The sequence below is a fragment of the Pseudonaja textilis genome, chromosome 1 (genome assembly GCF_049901715.1).
Source record: "Pseudonaja textilis isolate UNSWEBS1 chromosome 1, rPseTex1.2, whole genome shotgun sequence".
Lineage (NCBI taxonomy): Eukaryota > Metazoa > Chordata > Lepidosauria > Squamata > Elapidae > Pseudonaja > Pseudonaja textilis.
Window position 1 is genome coordinate 148,562,454 of NC_141990.1, and position 21,755 is coordinate 148,584,208.

The following is a 21,755-nucleotide window of genomic DNA, read 5'->3' on the forward strand; positions in this document are numbered from 1 at the left end:
GGTCAGAACCTGCTGAATACCACCTCTGACATGCGCCCTATACCCTATTTCCTCTGCCTCCTTGTGCTCTTACACATACATATCCTGCACCCTCTTTCCCTGACCTCTCTGCACTCTTATACATGCATGAACTCATCCTGCGCCCGCTCCTCTGCCTCCCTGACCATACGCCACACTGTAGCACCATCACCCCTTCCTAATTCATGTGTGGCTTGCACAGGCTTCCTCCACTTCCCTCCAAGCTCCTTACGCAGAACTCTCTTTGCTTTCCACTTAATAACCCACATATCTTGGGGTTAGCACACCAATTGGGTCTGCCTGAATTGCCCTCACTAAGCAATGCATTCCCATGACATCAAGCTTTATGACCACAAAACTTGGCGATGGCAATCCCAATCACCCCCATAACTCAAGGACAACCTGTACACATCTCAGGAATAATGGAAAACGCAAGCAAGTATTTTAAAAATGGCTATTTTTAATGTATTGGTTATTCCAATACTTTCTACTGTGTTCGCCGCTACCTATAGTTAACCCAACCCTAAAACATGTATCAGGCCGCCTCATCTGTCTGTTGAATTTATTTGATGACCAGGAACAACAGTTACAACTAAAATATTACAACTTGAAATACAGAGCAACTAAAATGGTTCAAAATTGGTAAAGGAGGGTGTCAACATTAATTAATGTGTTTATTTATCATATTTATATCTTATTACAATTGTACATAGATTCCCAGCAGCACAAAACAATAACAATGACGGTTTTATAACATAAAACAAACAAAATAGATAAACCTAGGCTCTGAAAGGCATTTGTTGATTAAGAAGCAGTACTAGAAAGTCATGTGATCCCTAATCAGGAATGGGCACAGGCATCGGCCAAAGTTACAAATGCTATCTCCGTCCTTTACCCAGGTCTGAACTCTGTCCGATAAAGTCTAGATAATTCATTTCTTCTAGAGTGCCCCATATCGTAGGTCATCTTGAATCACTGTCTCCACAGCCTTTACCTTTACACAACTAAGAGAAGATTGAAGATTGGATAGTAATTGTCTAAAACTTGTGGAACCTGGAAGGGTCCACAAAATAAAACTGCCCCCTCCAACTACTCATTGAAAGTAGTTTGTGAACAATAGTAAGGTGAAACTCAAATATTCTGAATACATAAAACGCAAAGTCATTGGAAGAGTCTGTTGCTTGAAAAAAATGAAGGCAATCAGAAAGAGGCTGACAGAAAGACAGGTGGCTAGATACTATCAGTGATGAAATATGCCAAGAGTGTACAATAACTTAGAGAAGCAGCTACTGACAGACTGTTCCGGTGAGATGATGTTCACTGACTGGGTCACAAATAGTTGAAAGTGACTGAATAACAATTCCATCAGATCAGTATTTTCATTTGTAAGATGCAGCGTGGTTCTGGAAACATGTTCAGCTAGCCAGTTTCAACTGTACAACATGAAAAGTTATATTGAATAAGATGACATCTTGTTGCCTTGCTCCTTCATATTCTTGTTCATATTCCGAAAGGATAAATGACTCCTGGGCTAGCACAAGTTCAGGCAAGTGGAACAGGAATTTAAGGGTGTCAGTAGTCTTGGCAGTGGTTCTGAGATCAGATTTAGATAGATTTGCATATCCTGACATATCCAAGTTTATTGTATTCAAGCAGGATAGAGGTAGGTGGTAATTGTCGTGGGAGTTCAATATTTTTTCTGAACATCTAATCATTTCTAATGTGTTTTTCAGTAGAGTTGAGAAGCATTCTCTATTTTCTTGAAAAGAAAAAGAGAGTATGCTTTGAAATGAGGCAATCATTTCACACCTCCTCCCCTTTTCAAATATAAAGCAACAAAGAGAATTGTTCTATTAAAAGAAGTCTGTTAAACAGAGCATGGAACCTCTCCATTAGTACCACTCCTTTTCTTCCCTAAAATGGTTTAAGCACGTGTTGTCTAGAAATTCTTTCATTTCTAAAATAAACATGCAGAAAAATGATTGGACAAATGGTAAATTAGTTCTGAGGAGAAAAATGTGTTGTTCTTCTACGTGCTTATGCTGAAACCTCTTTTTAAAAAATCAGAAGGTTGAATGTCTATCTCACTTGGTCTCATCATTCCTGCTGTTTATGCCTGATAATTTAAGCAAATGTATTTGTTGGAAATAATTTCATGAATCCATTTTACAATTTGCACCATATGTTTCAGAACTGATGAGCTCCTAATTTATTTTAAATAAATAAGTGTTTTGTAATGGAAATACCTATACTTCTGTTTTTGTCTTTAGGTAGCAAGTATAAGACATGATTTTTCTGAATTCTGTAATTCATTCATTCTTTCAGGACGTCAACGAATCAGTCAACTAGCAGAAAATACAAGGTACTTCAGAAGAAGATTGCGTGAATTAGGCTTCATTATTTATGGCAATGAAGATTCTCCAGTTGTGCCTTTACTTCTTTATTTACCTGGTAAAGTTGGGTAAGTTAATTCCTGCTACACAAAAAAAACTGTACAAAATTTTCAGAATATAATTTTTAAACTCAGTTCATTTGTAATTATGTTTAAAAGCTGTAAGAGGAACATAGGTAGTAGTCACCTGTAGCAAATTGGGGCTTTCTCCTACCCTCCCTCAATGAAATCTTGTGGGGAGGAAGCAGGCTGCAAGTTCTCTTTATTATATTATTTCAGCAATGGGTAAACTCACTGGTTATATGATTAAAAATAATGAATTCAGCCAGAATGAGAGTCTCATCCTAATGGGGATGAATTACCAAACAGGACAAGCCTTTTTTTTTTTAACTAAGCTTATCAATAGCCTTTTAAAGATTTATCCTATGTATGCTCAGGAATGTGGCACATCAATAAGACTACACCCAGGGTAGTGGGAGATGCAGGGAGAAGGAGAAAGATGATGGATGGATAGAAGATGGATGGATGGATGGATGGATGGATGGATGGATGGGAGAGAGATGAACTGGAACAGACAGACAGACAGATAATAGAGTAATCTAGCTTTCAATTCAGTGCATTTATTAAATGATCCTTTGGAGAGGAATCAGACATAAATAGTGAACTGCGTGTGGAAGCCACAATTAGACAATTTAATTAAAACCTTTCAAGTGTAGTTTACTAAAAGCAAGCCTGGGGAAGGAAAGTGAGACTAGGAGCCCCTTGTTGTTTACTCATATGCCATTGTATTGTTAAAATCTACCAAATAAATGTTTTTGGATGTCCGTACCATATACATGCACAGTAATACAAAAAAGAACTAATCGTAGCTGTAATCCCATTGGAAGGTTTTTTTTTAATTAACATTGATTCTTATATCATCAGAATATGTATATGTTTTGGTATTATTTTTGCAATTCTTAGTCCTTGTTCTTTTAAATATAATGGCATTTTAAGAAAATAAGCCCTCTTTCATTTTGTTTCCTTACTCAGGGCTTTTGCAAGACTCATGTTATCCAAAAACATTGGTGTGGTTGTAGTTGGCTTCCCAGCTACTCCAATCACAGAATCCAGGGCTCGGTTTTGTGTGTCCACTGCTCATACACGAGAGATGCTAGACACGGTAAGCACAGAGATAGACTTACTAACCTCACTTCCTGGAGGGCCTTAGGAGAAGCCTCACTAAATTTCTCTTCTTTGTTGTCTCTTGTAATTTTGCCTTCCTTATTTAAGCTTCATTTGATCAGAGAGGCTTTGGAGCTTTTAAGTTAGATAATTAGAAACATCAGAACACACTGCTGCTAGAAAGATAGGGAGCATAGATTAAACAGTGTATTTTATTGAACGCACTTGTATTAGGCTTTGAGTTTTTGTAGAATTCTTAAATTGTCAAAGTGGAAAGGGAGCAGAATTGCAAAATTAAAAAAAATTATATATTATTTTATGAATTATGGGAGTAATACCCTTTAAAAATCCTGAAATCCTATTAAAATAAATATTCACACCATTATAGACAATTGATAAAAAATACATTATATATTTTTGTTCTCATCAATAGTGGAATTTATGACTTAACACTATCAGTTATTAATCAAGAACTAACATGACCAAATTTCTAACTTCTCTTGCTTTTTTAATTGACTTTGTTTCTGCGAAGCTGGCAGGGAAGGTTGCAAATTGTGTTTGTGTGACAGTGGGATATTGTGAAGGCCAGAATTTTAAGAACAGAATAGTTATGGCCATTCGTACAGCAATTACTGAAAGTTACTGTAGTGTTCAATCAATAATGCCTATGCCCTCATGGCTCCAACAGCCTGTCCACACTTATTCTCTAAAAAAAATATTGATCTCTGATAGCAATTTAAGTCATTTTTTGTTAATTCTAGTTCTTATAGGTCACTTCCCTTACAATGGTATCACAGTGGTATCAATGTTTATGGTATTTGGAGGAGATTTGAGAAGCAGTGTTGTGTCCTCAGTTTCCTGAGGTTTCCAAAGAATAATTAAAGAGAGATTAGAGTTAGCAGAAAATAAGTATGCTGTTTGCGGAAAACCTTGCCAAAATGTGATTAAATAATAATTCTATCACATTTCTAAGAAAAGGGCCACTATCTAATCATTTATAAATGTTCTGTTTGACTATATTATCCCGATGAACTCAGAACCTTAAATAAAATGTATAATAATTTATTATCCAAATATTTGGATATTCTGGTTTTGTTATTCTTCTGCTTGTTCTTGAAAGACACCTAATGATTTTAAGCCCGATATGTTTAATAAAATAGGAAAAGACCACACATTAAAGAGTTGTAATGTATTATAAGGCCTATTAAAGAATTTTATGTTTGCTAGAGACAGGCAGGACCTTTTCTCTGCAGTAATTTGAAAATAAAAGGACCCTGAATATGAATCAATAGGAACGACCTAACTGGGCTATTATTTTTGCGTGGAAGGCAAGCACATAGTTTGGCCACAAAAAAGGATTTGTAACTTTTAAAAAATCGTTACTATAACTATATAATTTTTCCAAAGTGTTTGGACACAGTATGACTATTTTTTTTTCTTTGCTTTTTTCATACTTTCTCTGTATTTAAACCTAACTAAACCATTTTTTATAAAAACACTGTTGAGCTATGACATGAACTTAATTTAAAATATCTCAGTCATCATTATTCCCTTCCTAAAATGGAAAGATATAAGAAGAGTTTTCTCATCTGCATAGACCTCCTGGATATGTTTTCCTTCTGTCTTTTAAGCAAGAAGAAAGTATCCATGAACCAACATTTTTTTTAAAAAAAAGGGTCACCAGAAATGTATTTGTAATTTTTAAAAATTAATTCTATAGACATATAATGTTCAAACGGAAGTTTGAATTCCTTCAGGATTACAGAACCATAATAAAGGTCACTTTTCAAATTACTATTCCCACAGTAGTCCTTTTACAGTACGGCAGGTAAAATGACTCAACCAACTAGGGCAGACTTCCCTTCCTGTCCATCTTTCTTTCCTTTTTGTCTCTATACTTACTTCCTCATGAGTGTTACAGAAACTATTTGACCTTATGGGAGACACATGGTTGCACTTTCATAAGACCAATGTCCTCATGCAACCAAAAGAACAAAAAAGGGGGGTGGGGGGAAACCCCGCTCTGCTATGTACACTGAGAGCATATACACCAAAGACAAATTCCTTGTGTGTCCCAATCACACTTGGCCAATAAAGCTATTCTATTCTATTCTATTCTGTTCTAAAGCTTCTGTCTGCTATGGTGGCCAGAGCAAAAAAAGGATTAGAGGGAACAGAATCATGCCTCCTGGAGGGAAGGCACCAATCCTGTAGGAAGCCAGGTAGAGCCAAGCAAGGGTGCTGACCCTCCAGTATTCCTCCTCCTTACCATCTAGAATGCCTGCATAAAAAGTTTCTCTATGGAAAACGCCACCTCCCTATTAGATTATCTTGATCCAGATTCAGCCTACCTCAGCCACAGCCTAGCAATATGGTGGAATGTTCTCTGTAAGGAAAAATCCTCAATAACTCAGTAAGCGCTCAGTAAGATAGGTGTGTGCTTTGATTTATAATGGTGCAGTACTCTAATCCTTTTTCAGATGTATTTAATTTAGTTTAATGCCAAGATTAAACACATACTCATATAATGTTTCTTCCTCCCAAACATTTTAATGCTGCTTAAAAGGCAGGTAAAGGAAAATAAAGTCATGGAAATAGTATGTAGAGAAGTAGAAAAGTTATGGAAACTAATTAAAGAGAGAAGCAACCTGGAATCCTAACACTGAAGACAATTAACCAGTGGAACAGTTTGCCTTCAGAAATCATGGGAGATTTTTAAGAAGAGATTAGACTACCACTTGTCTGAGATTGTATAGGTTCTCCTGCTTGAGTAGGGGGTTGGACTAGAAGACCTCCAAGGTCCCTTCCAGCTCTATTCTAGTCTATTCTAGTACACCCACACAAAGAATATTCTGGATAAGTGTTGTGCTCATGCAGAGACCTTATCAACCTTTTCAAAACTATGCCTTTGCTTCAAGACCAGAACCATGCAAAATTCTTCTAATCCAGGGGAGAATGTTAGACTTCTTCAAGATGATAGAAGCAGCTCTCAGAAACCACAAGAAACTGGTAAATGCATGGTTTATGTAGAACCTCTGAAAAAAATGAGTTATTCATAATAGTTCAACATTAAATGCCATACTAAAATAATATGTGTCTTTTTTTTGTGTGTGTCTTTTTAAAAACTCCAAGCATGCCCTTTCTAATACACTGAAATTGCATTTCAGGTCCTGAACGCTCTAGATGAACTGGGTGATTTTTTGTGTCTGAAATATTCCCGGCATGCTAAGTCATCTCGTCCTGAATTGTATGATGAAACGAGCTTTGAACTTGAAGATTAAGTTTCCCTCCCATGGAGAAACCGTAATGATGTTACAAGGAGGAGATGGGGATCTCAACAATAGGAATGCATTTCTCTTTTTCTAAGAACAGGTTTTGCTTCACCATTACCTAAGCCAAGAGAAGCATTTTATGTCTGTTTTTAACCAGATTGAATTCTGTCTGCAAAGAACTAGAATATTGTTGCGGTTCTCTCACAAGGAAACACAAGTATTATTGTTATTGTTATTATTATTATTAGACCCCAAAGACTTTAACTGCTAGATCAGTTGCTATTATGCAGCTCTTGTTGCTGTTTTAAGAGCAGAGTTAGAAAAAAAATTAATTATGACAACACTTTTTAAAAATTGGAATGTAATACAATAGCTGAAAACAAAGTTATCTTGTTAAATTGGCCCTTATTTATAGAAGAGGTGTATCTCCAATGCAGCTCAACAAGATTTAGGCAAAAAATCCCCATCAAGTAGAAATTCTTCAACATGCTGAGTAAACTGGAGCTTGATTCAGGGGTAAATCAGTGGTCTTTCATGGTTTTGTGTAACTTTAAGTATTATTGTTAGAAAGTTTTGAGTAAAGGAAAAAAAAACCAATTCATCTTTGCTGCTTGGTATTTTTAAAAAATTGTTTTATATTTCAATTGATAAAGTTAAGCCAAAACAGTGTCAATTCAGATTCAACATTGTTGAATTATTTGAATTATTTCATAAAGGAGGATTACTTATTTAATTTTCAGATAGGTTTTTAGAGTTGTCACACACAGTTTTAATAACCATTTCACTTTCCCATTTGCAATGTGTTAAGCTTTTCGGTATGAAAAAAAGCAGATGTCATTTGTAAGACACTTCTTTCTCCATGAATATTTGTTTGCTCAGTAAGCAGACTGCTGATTTGAAACACTCAAGCTATTACAGAATATAATTCTAAAAGATCTTAGCATTTGTGACTGCTGCCTTCAAGTTGAAAGAACTATCCGTTTTACCTTATTACTTCAGTATATATAGGAGACCACACTGAATGTTCTTTTCTGGAAGGTTGATATACTGCACCCATCTTTTTCTTGAGGCTAAAATTATTAACTGTTTTAAAATATGACCAGTTGATTTGAAAACAGCATTTGGAGATTAAAGGAACAAGTGGATATGATTCCATTTCTGTTTCACCAAAGGGGCCAGGACTAATGTGAATATACCACTGTCTTCAGACTGTTGTCCAGTCTCAACAATTAAGGCCTCAGATAGCTATACGCACATACACACATACTCTAAGATAACTAACTGGTTGAAAGGCATTTCTATCACTTTTGAGAGAGATACAAACCATTCAAAAGTCTCATGATACTGTAAACATGTCTGATCAAGAGATGGCTTGGCTTTCTGTTTCACAGATGTATTTTACTTTCATGTTCTTAAAAAGCTGTGGTATCCATTTAACACAGCTGCAACATTAGATTTAAGAACTGAACAATTAAATTGTGGAATACCAATTACAGTATGGGATTCCCTTGCTTGGTAAAGCAGCTTTGAGAATAAAGCAAGGCTGATTAGTTTTGAGGTCCCTTCTTGTTATTCAAGTTAATGACATTCAGTGGGGCTACAGTGTTAAAAATGGAGCACGGTGCATTCCAGAATATCAGATCTCTGCTTCAGAAGTATAGGAGGGTAAGGGGAGCGAATTGTACAGTGTTGTATGATTGTTCACATTGGCAAATGAACTTGAGAAACACTAAACAGGCCCATGTTTGTGCATTATACTAAAACTGCTGTATAAAAATAAAGGATGTTTTTGTGTGTTTTTTAAAATACTTGAAGTTGGTTCATTTCTTGGTCATTAAAAAAAAAAATTGGCATAATGACTCAGGACCAATCTGCCCCTGATGAATTACCATATGTTAACAAAGAAACTATGTTCTACAAAGTGTTATAAAAATTTCCCGAAGACCCTGTTCTCGGTGTCTTTTCCTCCAGAATTCTCTTCAGCCACTAGCAATTTGCTTTTGCCTGTTTCACTGTAATTTCTATACTTGGAACAGTCTACTAAGAGCAGATGCTGGAAAGAGCAAGCTTCTCTGATCATGATCAAAGAAAGCAGGACTCTGGTTTAGTGCCGTACATAGTTATGCTGCCTGAAGCAGAAGAAATGTGTGTTGAATGCGTTCTGAAGTTTGTTGGTAGAGCCATCTGATTTTGTTGTTCCCGTGTGCAGTATGACCATTCACATGATAGCCGTAATGGTGAACTTAAAAACAGTCGTCTTATCTGGTTTTGCTGTTTTCACCTTAATTTTTTCTGACTTGCGCTAATTTTCACATCTGTAATTTAATAGCAGAATCAAATGCTTCTCACTTCCATTTGGAAATTAGCACATAAGGCAGCTCAGGGGTGGGATTCTACCAGTTCGCACCTATTTGCTAGAGCCAGTTGTTAACTTTCTAAGCAGTTCGGAGAACTGGTTGTTAGAAGAAATTACTGGCCTAATCCTGTAAGGAAGGCAGGAAGGAAACATTCTGGTGTTGCTTACAGAAACTGCCTCTCCGTTAACCCTTATTACATTCTTGGCAGGACTAGAATTCCTCTCTCAGGAACATCTCTGGAGGTTTTTCCACCCTCCTTTGCTGGTACTTTGCTTGTGTGGTGTGACCATTTAAAATCACAATGGTACTAAAAATAGTGACTTATGACCATTTTTCACACTTATGACTGTGGCAGCATCCCCACAGTCATAAGAGGCCAGGCGAGGAGATGCGTGCCTCGATGTGAGTGATATTGAGTTGGCCACACCCAGCCAATAACATGACCACCAAGCCATGTCCACCCAGTCACATGACCACCAAGCCACACCCACCACCTAAGCCACATAACTGGTTGTTAAAAATTTTGAATCCCACCCCTGAGGCAGCTTCTTCTGGGTTGTAACTATAATCTAGCTTTCTGAGCTACTGAAAGCACTAAAAAGGTTCTACAAATGCAGTGACATCATTTTTTTCTTTGCTTGAGTTAACATATTCAAAAACAATGTATTTTGCCTGATAAGACCACCAAAAACAGGTGAGAGGGAAGTCAACTGAAAAAAAAAAGCCTCTTTAGCCTGATGTTCAACAGTACCATGGTCTCAAGAGGACTACAGAACCACAAGTAAGAGTGCAGAGAATTATAGATGGGTTCCCATCTTAATCACAGGGGGACATGTAAGTTGGTACTAATGCAGAAATGGATGGACAGATTAGTTTGTATTATTCCAACATCAAATTATATGAAGTACTATCTAAAAAAAAAGATCTAGGATAAAGAAATGTATCAAGGCCATCTGAAATGCACTGAGGGTTTTGGCCAATCTTCCTAAAATATATTACTTTGCCCCTTGGCTCCAATGTTTTGGAAGCGGGAAATAATATTTAAAATGTCAAAATACAGCAATTATAAAATCAGATCAAAAGAGCGTTATTTGGTGCAACAGAAGAAAATTGGCCAGAAAACCTATTGGGGAAAAATTAATGATTGGCCAAAGCTAAGTAGTTTCTTTTCTTTAGAGCACACTCATCTCACTTAGGATAACAGAGGATCATAATTGTTAAACCAAAGCAGCTTCAGAAGGAGAAAGCTAGTAAGGCCAAGAGTCTGTCCTCAGCTTTAACATTTGTCTAACAGTTTTCAAAGCTGGAAACGAGCTCTGTTTTAATATACTTGGACCCTAAAACTTGTCAGTTTTTCATAAGGATTATGCACCCGCCAAAGAACTTCAAAGAGGGCAATATTTTAAAATAAATATATTAAAACTCAAGCAAAGAAAAACCCAATGAAACTGCTTAAAAATCTGATAGCTCAGAAATATACATTACAGAGGAGTTCTGGGGAAAATGTCAACATTTTCAAAAATGGAAAAAAACTGACTTGTTTGATTAGGGAAGAAACAACAAGTATTTTTGTTTGTGCCTGGAAATCCTTTTTTATTTTTTGTTGAAAATGGGGGGGAAATGGAAGTTGTGATTCAAATCAAACAGAAGGTAGGATACAAACAAGTAAATTTTGAAGAGCTAAAACTATTAAAAGGATATATAAAAACAAGAGTCCCCCAGAAATGTATAGGGAGCGGTAGATAAGAGGTAGCTCAGTTCAGATAATTTGTGTGAAAGAAAATGGGTGACGTCAGCGCCTTCCTAATTGTTTTCATAGTATATGCTTCCTATAGATTTCTGGGTGTTTAGGTTAAGCAAGATTCTGTCTATAGGTGTGGAGCAATAAATCTATTTGGAAGAATCACCATGTGCCTTTCTTGGTTTTTGTAGCCTGACAGTTTCTGCAATGCTTAGCTGAGGAGACAATTTCTTTGGGCTATCCCTGGATATTCTGGAGTATTAATCTCAGGGAAATCATTGTCAATATCACTAACATAGTTACTGGTGAAGAAGAAGTCAGAATAGTGTGCTAACAGCTTTGGGTGTCCAAGGCAAAGCAGAGGCTGCAGTATGAGACGATTTTGAAGATGAGTACCTCGATGGGGCAGATGTATTATTATTATTCCTGGATTTCCATATCACTCACCAACACTGGGAGGGTATGTCAGAATTGTTTTGATGTCTGCTAGTTTCCTCCAATTAATGAGTTCTGAGTTTATAGATTTAGTTTCCTTCCTCCTTGGAGTTTGCTTAGCCTCCTTAGTTTTGGCAAGTGTGGCAGATTTACTACCTTTTAGCTATATATTTTTATGGTTATTATCTGCAGAGTCACAATCATTTGTCCCTTTCCTAGTTATGAGGTCACGAACTAACTCATCCTTAGGGATTTTAACAGTTTGGATGTGCTGAGTCTTCCACAAGAACTCACTCATTTGTGTGAGTCTGGTGGGCAGAGACGATTCTTTTAAACCCAGGAATATGCGCTTAAAATTTCTTGAATTGGGTAAGTAGTGAAAATCTTTTAAATCAATCGTTCTATTTTGACAGTTTCAGAGCTGAGATAGGAAGGTCACAATAGTCTCCCCTGTTTCATCGATGAGCGTTCTGATGGATTTCTAGCAGGAACTGCTTCTTTTGGAGTACACGGTGGTGATTGGCAGCTTCTGGGTACACTATTGATGTGGGAAAGGCTGCTTCTGTTGCCATTTTAAACCCACCCACTCCCCTGATTAGAGATTTTGCAGAGGGCTTGTCCAGCTTCAGTCCACCTTGGCTGAAATGTCACTTAGCCAATGAAGAACGAAGAGCAAGTTTTCTGCAGACCAAAGGCAGACTTTATAGAATGAATAAATGTAGGAGACTTCTTCCAGAAAGTTACCTCCATTACCATCCTGCTCCAAGAAGTAACTTGGGCTGAAGTTTTGGATGATCAGGCAGGGGACTTGTCTTATTACTGGCTTCTGTATTGTCGTAATCTTTGGGGGCAAAGGAGTTCCTGAAGCTATAATTCTGTTGCTCTCATTTTTAGTGGCGGGGAAAGATTAGCCAACCCTCATCTGTTTCTCTGCTGTATTGGGTTTATGGACCCCCAGTATCATTACTGGCGCTGGCCTAGTTTCTTTACTGGGCTCTGGGTTACATTTTTAGGCCATAGGACTGAATCAGAGAAGTGACAGGGTGGGAGCTTATTTCAGGAGCTCCTAGTTTGTTACCATCTTGGCTCCTCCTCAAATTGGTGGTTTATGGGTTGGATGATTAAAAAGGGTTTTATGATGGAATCTGAAAGAGGGAGGGCAGAGGACAAATTTATTTCTCCCCTGGTGAGATCCATTTCGCTTTACTTTTTGTACAACAAAAGTTATTAGGTGAAATCCGCTTCATTATATAGTTTTTCTTTACCTGTTCACTGTTTTTACTTTTTTTTTCTTACATTTGAACCATTTTTATTATTATATAAAATTCTTCAATAAAACTTAATAAAAGCACCTTGAATTTCTCTTTAAATGAATCTCAATATAGCCCGCCTCTCTGTCTAGTATCTCAGTAGAGTGCATTACCTTGTCCAATTTTCCTCTTTCACTATTATCTGGAACAGAGCTCTTGGTTCAAGAGAACTGAGCAGGAATGGTCTTCTTTTACAAAGCATGTCATTAGAGTAGTGTTTTGTCCCAGTTGTTCAGGCAAACTGTGGGTGTTTGAGAATAAATTAATTGCCATTCATGTATCTAACATGAGCAACCTGGACAGAGAGTGGCAAAGGAATTGAAAGGAACACTTACTTACCTGAAAGGCATAGCATGGATTAAAATGGCGCAACTGCTGTTGGGTCAAACTTTTTTAAAAAAGAAAATTACAGAAAATAAATTGTACTTAGGAATGCCGTTCACTTACCTTGCACAAAGGAAGAAATTTGTTTTTTAAGGAAGGGCTTGCTGTATTATCTGCAAACCGGATCCATTGAAACATCCTTTTTTAAAATCATTCTCTTGGCCTTTCAGTTGTAAATCTTCTCTCAAAACCAGCTCTACCTTGTCAGATAAAATATGTTCTACGCCTGTCATTTTTCAATAATTTCTTTTAGACATAACTGTACTATGCATAGAAGCAGACATAATTATTGATATTGTGGATATGCTATTATCTGATTCCATTATTCAAAAGACTCCTTCAATATTTTCATTGTTACAATGTTTTGCAACAGATTTGTAAATCTTTCCTCTACATAAAAACATTAGTCCAGGGGTCACCAACCTTTTGGACCTCAGGAACCACCAAACTCATAATTTTAAATCCCAGGGACCGCTAACTGGTTCTGTGGGTGTGGCCTAATTTGTGAGTGTGGTTTGGTGGTCATGTGACTGGCTAGGCATGGCTTGAATGTAAATATTATAAATATTTATATAAATAGTTTTTTTTTATAAAAAAAGAGCAACTTTTACCCAAAATCAGGCAAAGCAGGCAGGCAGATTGAGTTGCTCACAGAATCACAGATTCATTCAGAAATCTATCTATCTGCCATCAGCTAGCTCAGTCTCTCAAATTTGTTTGCCGTGAGTCTGCACTGAATTTGCTTGCAAGCAAACCTTCAGTCCTAAGGAAGGTTCTTGCTTAGCTAGAAAGCAAGAAATCCAACCATTTCCTGCTTCCTAACTAATCTAAATCTCCCGGCACAGCAGAACAGATGATGGTTAGAAAAGGAAAAATAGCAACTTAGCAGACAAGTTTGCCGGGGAAGGAGTAAGTGGGCAGGGAGGGTTTCCGTGGGCCATGTGGGCTGAGCAGCCTGGAATAATTGCTTTGGTGGGGTGCTCTGGGCATGAGATTTCTCTGCGGCCCACCAAAATTTTCTCGGCCCACCAGTTGGCCCACCAGTTGGCGACTGCTGCATTAGTCCACTCTAGTGTCCAGTTTTGAAATCATAAAATTGCTATTTTTGTACATCCCAAAAAACTAAAACAAAAATTATTTCCCAAGAGATGCTGTTTATTTTTTATAATTCCAAAATCTTATAGCAAAAGTTTCAGTGTTCCAATTTTATTTAGACCCTTAATCCATTTATAACAGGGTGTCAAACTCAATTTCATTGAGGACCGCATCAGAGCTGTGGGGGGCATGGCCAATTGGGTGGGCGTGATTAGCATGACACCACTCCCCAAACTGCTGGCATGTTTCCTCTTCACATCAGGTAGACCGGGCTGAAGCTATACTGGCCTGAGCTTTCCTCTTCACATTCAGTAGACCAGGACGGCTCCATGGGCCAGATCCAACCACATTGCAGGCCACATCTGGCCAACGGGCCTTGAGTTTGACACCCTTGGTTTATAGCTTTCTAAGATCAGAACCTTATTTAGCTTTTTGCTGTTTATTTCAGTCTTCTTACATTCTTATCCTTATAATTAAAATTTTCTTTTGTTCATGATCAAAGGCAGTCTCCTCCAGCATTTTCAAACTTGTCATTCTGAAGATCTCTAATAGTTTAAAAGTAGTTAATTAGCCATTTCTGAAAGTGAGTGGAAAGTGTAGTTTGTGAATCTAGCATCTAACATCCTTTAAAAGTCTATGCTGCAGCTGCCGGCAAGATGATTATTCCCATTGTCTCATGCCACTCCAACCCACAGAAAACTATTGTCCTGTGGTCTCCTCATGAGAAACAGCCATCTGGAGCACATGAGAGTGATCCCCTCTCTTCTCCTTATTTCATTCCAAGAAACCAGTCTACTCACTGGCTCTTTGGTCTTTGCTGTGGTCATCAGTTTTTGCAGTCATCTTCAGTTTTGCCAGACCTTCTCCAGAAGCTCACCAATTCACCCTATTTTTGAGGAAGAAAAGCTCAAAGTGAAATTAAATCCTAATTTGACTTCTTAAAAGAAAAAAGAAAAATCTCAATGCCTCATCCCAAACAAGAGATGGGAAGACACTCTAATTCTGCCATGATGCACAAGAGAGCACTCTTCATAAATAAGTGAACGAACAAGGGTTTCCTTGCCTTCAACCTCTAGCTCACAAAAAAGGTGTATTGCTGGATACCAAAAGGTGGGCTGGTCCTGGTTTAGAACAATCCCTTCTTAGGACTAGGATTAGGGTTACAAGCACCGGAATTCTCTGCCTGCTGGACCATATGGGGTAAGAATCTGAGAGTGGTCTCAATATGTTCAAAGGGTGCCAAGATGAGGAAGTCTGGTTTTGATTGTATATTTTAGAAACATGAGAGCCTGAATAACAACTATAAACTATTGAAACCATCAGAACAATTTGTTCTTCCTCTGCTACAGGCTTTGAAGAAAAGATGAAGTTTAACTAGACACATTGCAGTTGAAATGGTTTTTCCCCCCCGTGTTTGTAAACTGTCTTGATCTTATCTCTGAGGATGTCAGCAAACCTGGCCAATAACCGTAGAAAGAATTAGACTGTTAAACAGCAATTCTCCCTCCAATTTTGATTGTATCTCTCTATTGCAAATTTCACAACTCGTCTCAGGAATCTCGAGAACTAGAGTATTGGCGTGAAAAAAAGCTTGTTCAGACTCCTCCATTTCTTGCTTTTCACAGGAGCTTACATCCCACCAGAAGGAGCACTCAAGATCTTTGTGACAGATGGCTTATAGGCAGCGACATCTTCAAGGGTAGTAAAAGCTCAAAAAAGTGATGGCAATAAAACTCCATCTTTTTTTATATCTGCTATATTGCCCTCTCATCTCCCCTGTACATGGCCTTGACTATAAGCCAACTTTCCCTTGTATATAGTTGGGATGCTAGGTATAAAGGTATTGGAGCCATGGGTTTATTGCCATGTAAGTAAGTAAGTAAGTAAGTAAGTAAGTAAGTAAGTAAGTAAGTAAGTAAGTAAGTAATAAGCAGGCAAACAAGCTCACCCTTTGCCTTCATTGTCTATAACTGGATTTGGACTCAATCTTGGCTTTGCAAGAAATAATGGCAAGTAAAAGCTACTGTACAAAGTCAGTATTTCTAAAATGTGCCAAAGAAAGTCTAACAACCAAATTACTTTTAATTTTCTTGGTGTCACCTAATGCGCTTCTTTGTAACATGTGGTTTCTTTCCTATGGCCCATTAATATAAGCCGGTGCTGTTTTCATCATCTCCTGTGCATTTCTCTATTGTTAAATGACAAGGGAAGAGATTAAAAAATTGGTTCTTTCCTACAACTGTTTATGTGCCTCAACTCATGCCAGACAGGTGCCCGCGGTAATATTAGTTTGGCTTCTTGATTACTTTTGTTTGTGTGGTGGCTCCTCTGATGGCTGAGTTTGCCCTTCTATGAAGCCCTTTATAGGACTGTTTTTCCAAACAGATTCACCAGGCTGCAGTCCTTGTATTCTAAAAGACAGGAAGGGACCCTGGATTTCTTTTCTTTCCATGATCCACATCAGTTAGCATCCAGTCAGGAGGTCTGTTCAGGATGAAAAGAATATGGGATTGTGTAAGTTTCATTTCTTTCAAGAGAGGGAAATGTCTTTCTTTTCAAAGTACCTCTTTCATTTCCTGTGCACAGAGTGGCTTTGTCTTGAGTAGGATAATTAAGTTGTTGACCTTCTGCAGGGGTCACATGGTGCTTCCTCCAGGAGAAAGATAAAAAAACTGTCAAAAATGGGCTTGGAGAATGCCTGCCAAGGTAGGTGACATTCCCATCATGTCTGATAAATGTGCAATAAAGGCGATTTGTAACTGTCTGCAACCAGCTAAAATCCCCAAATAGTAAGGCACAGAATTCATTCAAAGATTTTTTAAAATTCTACCTTTTCTGCTTTGGCTGTCTCCTCTCCCTGGAATTTGATTAGGGAGGCTGCAATTGGATGCTTGAAAAGTTAGATTTTAATCTTTTGCAGTTTAATTGTCTGTTCCCTAACCCAAAGGTGGTTTTCAAAAAAAAGTACCCAAACCTAAGGAATTTCAGTGCTAACACAAGAGTTATATCCTCATGTTCTTTTTACTTGTTTTATAGGATTCACTACTGCCTACTGAAAAATAAATTCCAGCAATTTCATATCAAATCCACTGAAAACTAGTTCAATGATTCATTCAGCTTTTGACTTTTTCCTTTTTTAAAATAGCAATTTTAAAAATGTGATTACATTGATATCCTGCCTTGTTCTATTTCATAGAACTCAGGGCGATATCTAATCCTCCCTCCTTCTACAAACATCCTGCAAACTAGGTTGGATTGAGAGCGTGAGACTATTCCAAAATCACGTAGCCAGCTTAAGGGAGATCTAGAACTTATGGCGTCACCATTCCTAATCCAGCACCTTACCACTATGTCAAATGGGTTCTCATGCAATGTAGATTCCTGCAGTTTCATGCATATAATTTATTTCATTCAACTTATGACCAAGGTTTCCCCTTTTGTCAATTAAAATTGTTTTGGAAGGGAAGAGGGCCAACATAATGACCAGGGAAGGGAGCAAGCAGCTATTTAGCATCCATTTATTCAGAATTCAATGCAGATAAATATGCTGTTCCTCATGATCTCCTTATTATAGTATCCCTGCTACTTTACCAATAGAAAATACAAAACATTTCAATAAAAAAAATGAAATGATGTTCATGAAATATACAATATTAAACTCACATGAACATTCAGAAATAATTTTCATTTTAACAGATCTGTAGGGCTACTATGATTAGAGAGAATTGTCACCCAATAACCCTTTTTTTTTCTGAAGTCCAGACCGTGAACACTGAGATGAATTTCACGGCAGCTGGGTACATGCAGTATCATGATCCATCCACTAGCTCAGCATGTTTGCATGAAACATGAAATGAAGAACATTTTTCACATGTCCCTACTTACGTGGTTGCTTCTCCCTGAAATCATAGAATCATAAAATGTAAGCATTGGAAGATATCTTGAAGGTCATTGTAGCCCAACCCCCCTACTCAGTGCAAGAATCCACTACTATAGCTTTCCTGACAGATGGCAACCAGCCTCTGAATGAATGCTTCCAGTGAAGGTAAGTCCAAGGTAGTCTGTTCCATTGCTGAACTGCTCTGTAAGGCAGTGTTTGGGGTCCTTCTAGTCTTCTGTAACCATCTCTTTCTGAAGGCAACCCATCCGCATCCTTCAGGATTTCTCTTATGATCCCTTCCCTCAGTGGTGGGATTATTTTTTTTTTAACTACTGTGGGCATGGCAGGAGAAGGATACTGTAAAATCTCCAGTCAGAGGTGGGATTTGCCGGTTCTCTGACCTACTCAAAATTTCCACTACCGGTTCTCCAGGACTGGTCAAAACCTTCTGAATACCCACCTCTGCCTTCCCTCCAGAAATGTATATGTCTAAGGAAGAGGAAAAAGAAAGCCTTTTTATCTCATAGGCTTCTGGCTGACACGTTGAGAGGGCTCTATTTTAAAAACTGACTTCAATAGCAAATTGAGCAAGGCTTAGAGGGGAAAAAATATGTCATTTTTTTAAAAAAATTCAAAATTATCTGCCTTCATATAAACAGCTAAGTGGTGGTGGGGGGAGTAAAACATTTTGGGCCATGAATTGTGCAACAGGCCAGGGTCTTTCAATCTTTTTTTCTGTGAAAATCAAGAATTTTGTGAATGTTTTATGAGGGGACCTCAAAAGGGGAGGTGGGGAAATCACTTGATTAAAGCAATTTTTCTAACATTACAGCTAATTGGAGGTTCTAAGATTTTTTTTTTTAAACTAAGCTTCCAAAGCCTGAGAAGATTTGAAACACCCTGCTATAGATCTTACAACCATCCATCCCAGTGGTGGGATTCAAATTTTTTTTTACTACCGGTTCTGTGGGCATGGCTTGGTGGGCATGGCAGGGGAAGGATACTGTAAAATCTCCAGTCAGAGGTGGGATTTTCCGGTTCTCCGAACTACTCAAAATTTCCCCTACCGATTCTCCAGAACTGGTCAGAACCTGCTGAATGCCACGTCTGATCCATCCCCTGAATTTAACTGGAATTAATTGGAAGAGTGAAGAGTTACCCACAGATGAGAATGTGATTAGGAAAATATACAATGTGCAGAAATGAATAGATTAACATTGGCAGTTAAAGAGAAAGAGCAAACTGAATATTAGATGGCATGGGATTTATTCTATCAATGGTTAAATAATAGAAATGGAAGTTAGTAATAGGGAAACAAAATAAAGATGATGTGTTAAAAGTGGAAAGTTAATATGATTGCTAACGTTGAATATTACCATGTTAATATTGTATAATTAATAGGTGGATATTACTGTGTTAAATATGCAGAATATGTAATGAAGGATGTTATGACTTTGATTGTTTTTTTAACAAAGATGCTTGTACCCAGACAACACACTGTTCAACTGAAGATGGAATGATTGTATAAAAGTAAAAAAATGTATTATAAAAAAAAAAAAATTTCAACTAAGCTTCCAAAGCCTGAAAAGATTTGAAACCCCCTGCTATAGATCTTACAACCATCCATCCCCTCAATTTAACTGGCTAAAAAATGCAACAGATTTCCTGGGTTCACCTGTGCCTGAAGGTGTGGGCCAATGATTTTAGTTGTAATCAATGCATTTAGCAGGGACCTATAATACTGGGAAATACTTATTTGGATAACACAGTACCTTGCATATAATCCACATACTGTGTCGTATTGCATCTCCTGATAAAAATCTTCCTCAAAGTAAGTTGGGCTCTTTGTGAACACACTGTTGACTATGGTCTTGCTTTCAGGAGGGGCCCATGGTGCTCTCTGAGCTTGTTTGTTTTCTTGCAGATGTTTCATTACCCTAACTAACATCACCAGTGCTTTCAGGATCAATCCAAAGTGCTGGCTGTTCCCCTTTAAAGCCCTGCATTGCTGTGTTTCAGGATGTGACAATCTTTCCCACACAGATTTAGCCCAGCCAATGAAATTACCTAGAGAAGGGTGTGTGTGAAAATTTACTTTCTTGTCTTTTCAAGTAGTTGGTTAGGATGTGAGTGGCCTGTAAGCCCTGTAAATAAATAAAACCATCATGCCACCTGTGAAAAAGAATGACCCCGCCCCCAGCAGTGGTGTATTAACCATTAAGGAGACGAAGCACAAAAACTTTTATGTAGCCTTAAGCTTGGCTTCGTTTGTACAGTATGTACAAAGGAAGGGGGGCACCAAAATTTGTCACTGCCAGAAGTATGATCCTGACAGGGGTCAAGGTTGACTCAGCCTTCCATCCTTCCGAGGTGGGTAAAATGAGGACCCAGATTGTTGGGGGCAAGAGGCTGACTCTGTAAACCGCTTAGAGAGGGCTGTGAAGCACTGTGAAACGGTATATAAATTTAAGAGCTATTGCTATTTAAACACTATTGTTCCATGGTGCACAAAGTTGCAAATACTGTAAAGGTTGCTGGACTAATAAGAAGTTAGGTCTGACTAGTATCTTCATTTTTTGTTTCAGTTATAAACTCTCCTGAGTCCCCTGCTGAAGGAGACTGACTATAATTTATTGTATAATAAATAAATTCATTTTTCTTGGCAGCAATGCACAAGTGGTTTGGCATTGCTTTGAGGCATTCTTTTTTTAACTTTGTGGTCTCATGCATAGCCATGGTGTCCCCTAAAAGCCCCCTATCCAAATACTAATCAGGCACTGCTCTGCTTAACTTCCAAGGTTGGTGAACTGGCCCCAATCATTTCTTCAAAAATCTGGATAAAAGCAATGGAATCACAAACCTTTGTACTGCCACCTATTCATATTGCTCTTTTGATTTTTTTTTAAAAAAAATCAAGCTTGGTCAAGCACTTCAAACAGCTCTGTTTCCAATAAACCTTAAAAATATTTCTGAATGATCCTTAATTTTCTTTTTCTATTACATGGCATCAAACTTTAAGAATTAAGCCAACAAGTATGCCAAATAAAGACGTTTTCAGCATTCCCCTGTTTTTCATCCTCCCACTCTGAAACCAACTCTGGAATTCAAAGAGGAATTAAAATCCCTTCATATTCTCCCAAACGTTCTCTGCAGCCTTCTTTAATGCCCTTGCAACCCACAAACACATTTAAACAATTCCAAGCTGGATATTTAGGTTCTTTACTGGGCATTGTTCCTTTTGTCAAATGCTGCATTAAACATGAAATATGGATGGGCTTGTAGGAAGAAAATGCTACAACAATTTGGGCAACAATTAAGAGAGCAAATAATCTTGCTGCTGCTTTTTTTTTTTTAAATTATCCGTAAATCACTAGGTCTGGGGGTGGGATTAAGTAGTCTTTCAGGGAAGCTCACTGAATTCTCCATGGCTGTGCTCAGACCTTCGTAAGGACTCCATGCAAAGAGAGATGAAAGCCACTGGGAGAGCAGTAGACCCTCTACTGGTCTTGAAACCCTGGTGAACAGAAACCCTGCTCTCTTTGAAGTCAGCTCTGTTGTTTCCTTCAGTAATTCTGGGTGGCAAACAGACAGGGTGAGGCTTTGGGCTTCTAACAAAACATCCTAAAGACTAACGCATGCATAGGGACATGAAATTCCACCCAATGGCGTGCACAGCATCAACGGCACAATGTGTCCTCAGCAAATTG

At 37.9% G+C, this 21,755-nt stretch overlaps 1 protein-coding gene across 1 annotated transcript in view; it reads left to right on the forward strand.

Annotated features, from left to right (window-relative positions):
• The window catches only part of SPTLC3 (serine palmitoyltransferase long chain base subunit 3), a 104,085-nt gene extending 95,433 nt beyond the window's left edge, over positions 1 to 8,652 (forward strand). Inside the window, exons 10-12 of the mRNA XM_026710400.2 lie at positions 2,344 to 2,479; positions 3,443 to 3,572; positions 6,742 to 8,652. Of these exons, the coding sequence (XP_026566185.1) occupies positions 2,344 to 2,479; positions 3,443 to 3,572; positions 6,742 to 6,855 (380 nt within the window). The 3' untranslated portion in view covers positions 6,856 to 8,652. The remainder of the gene's footprint in view (positions 1 to 2,343; positions 2,480 to 3,442; positions 3,573 to 6,741) is intronic.
• Positions 8,653 to 21,755: the final 13,103 nt, after the last annotated feature.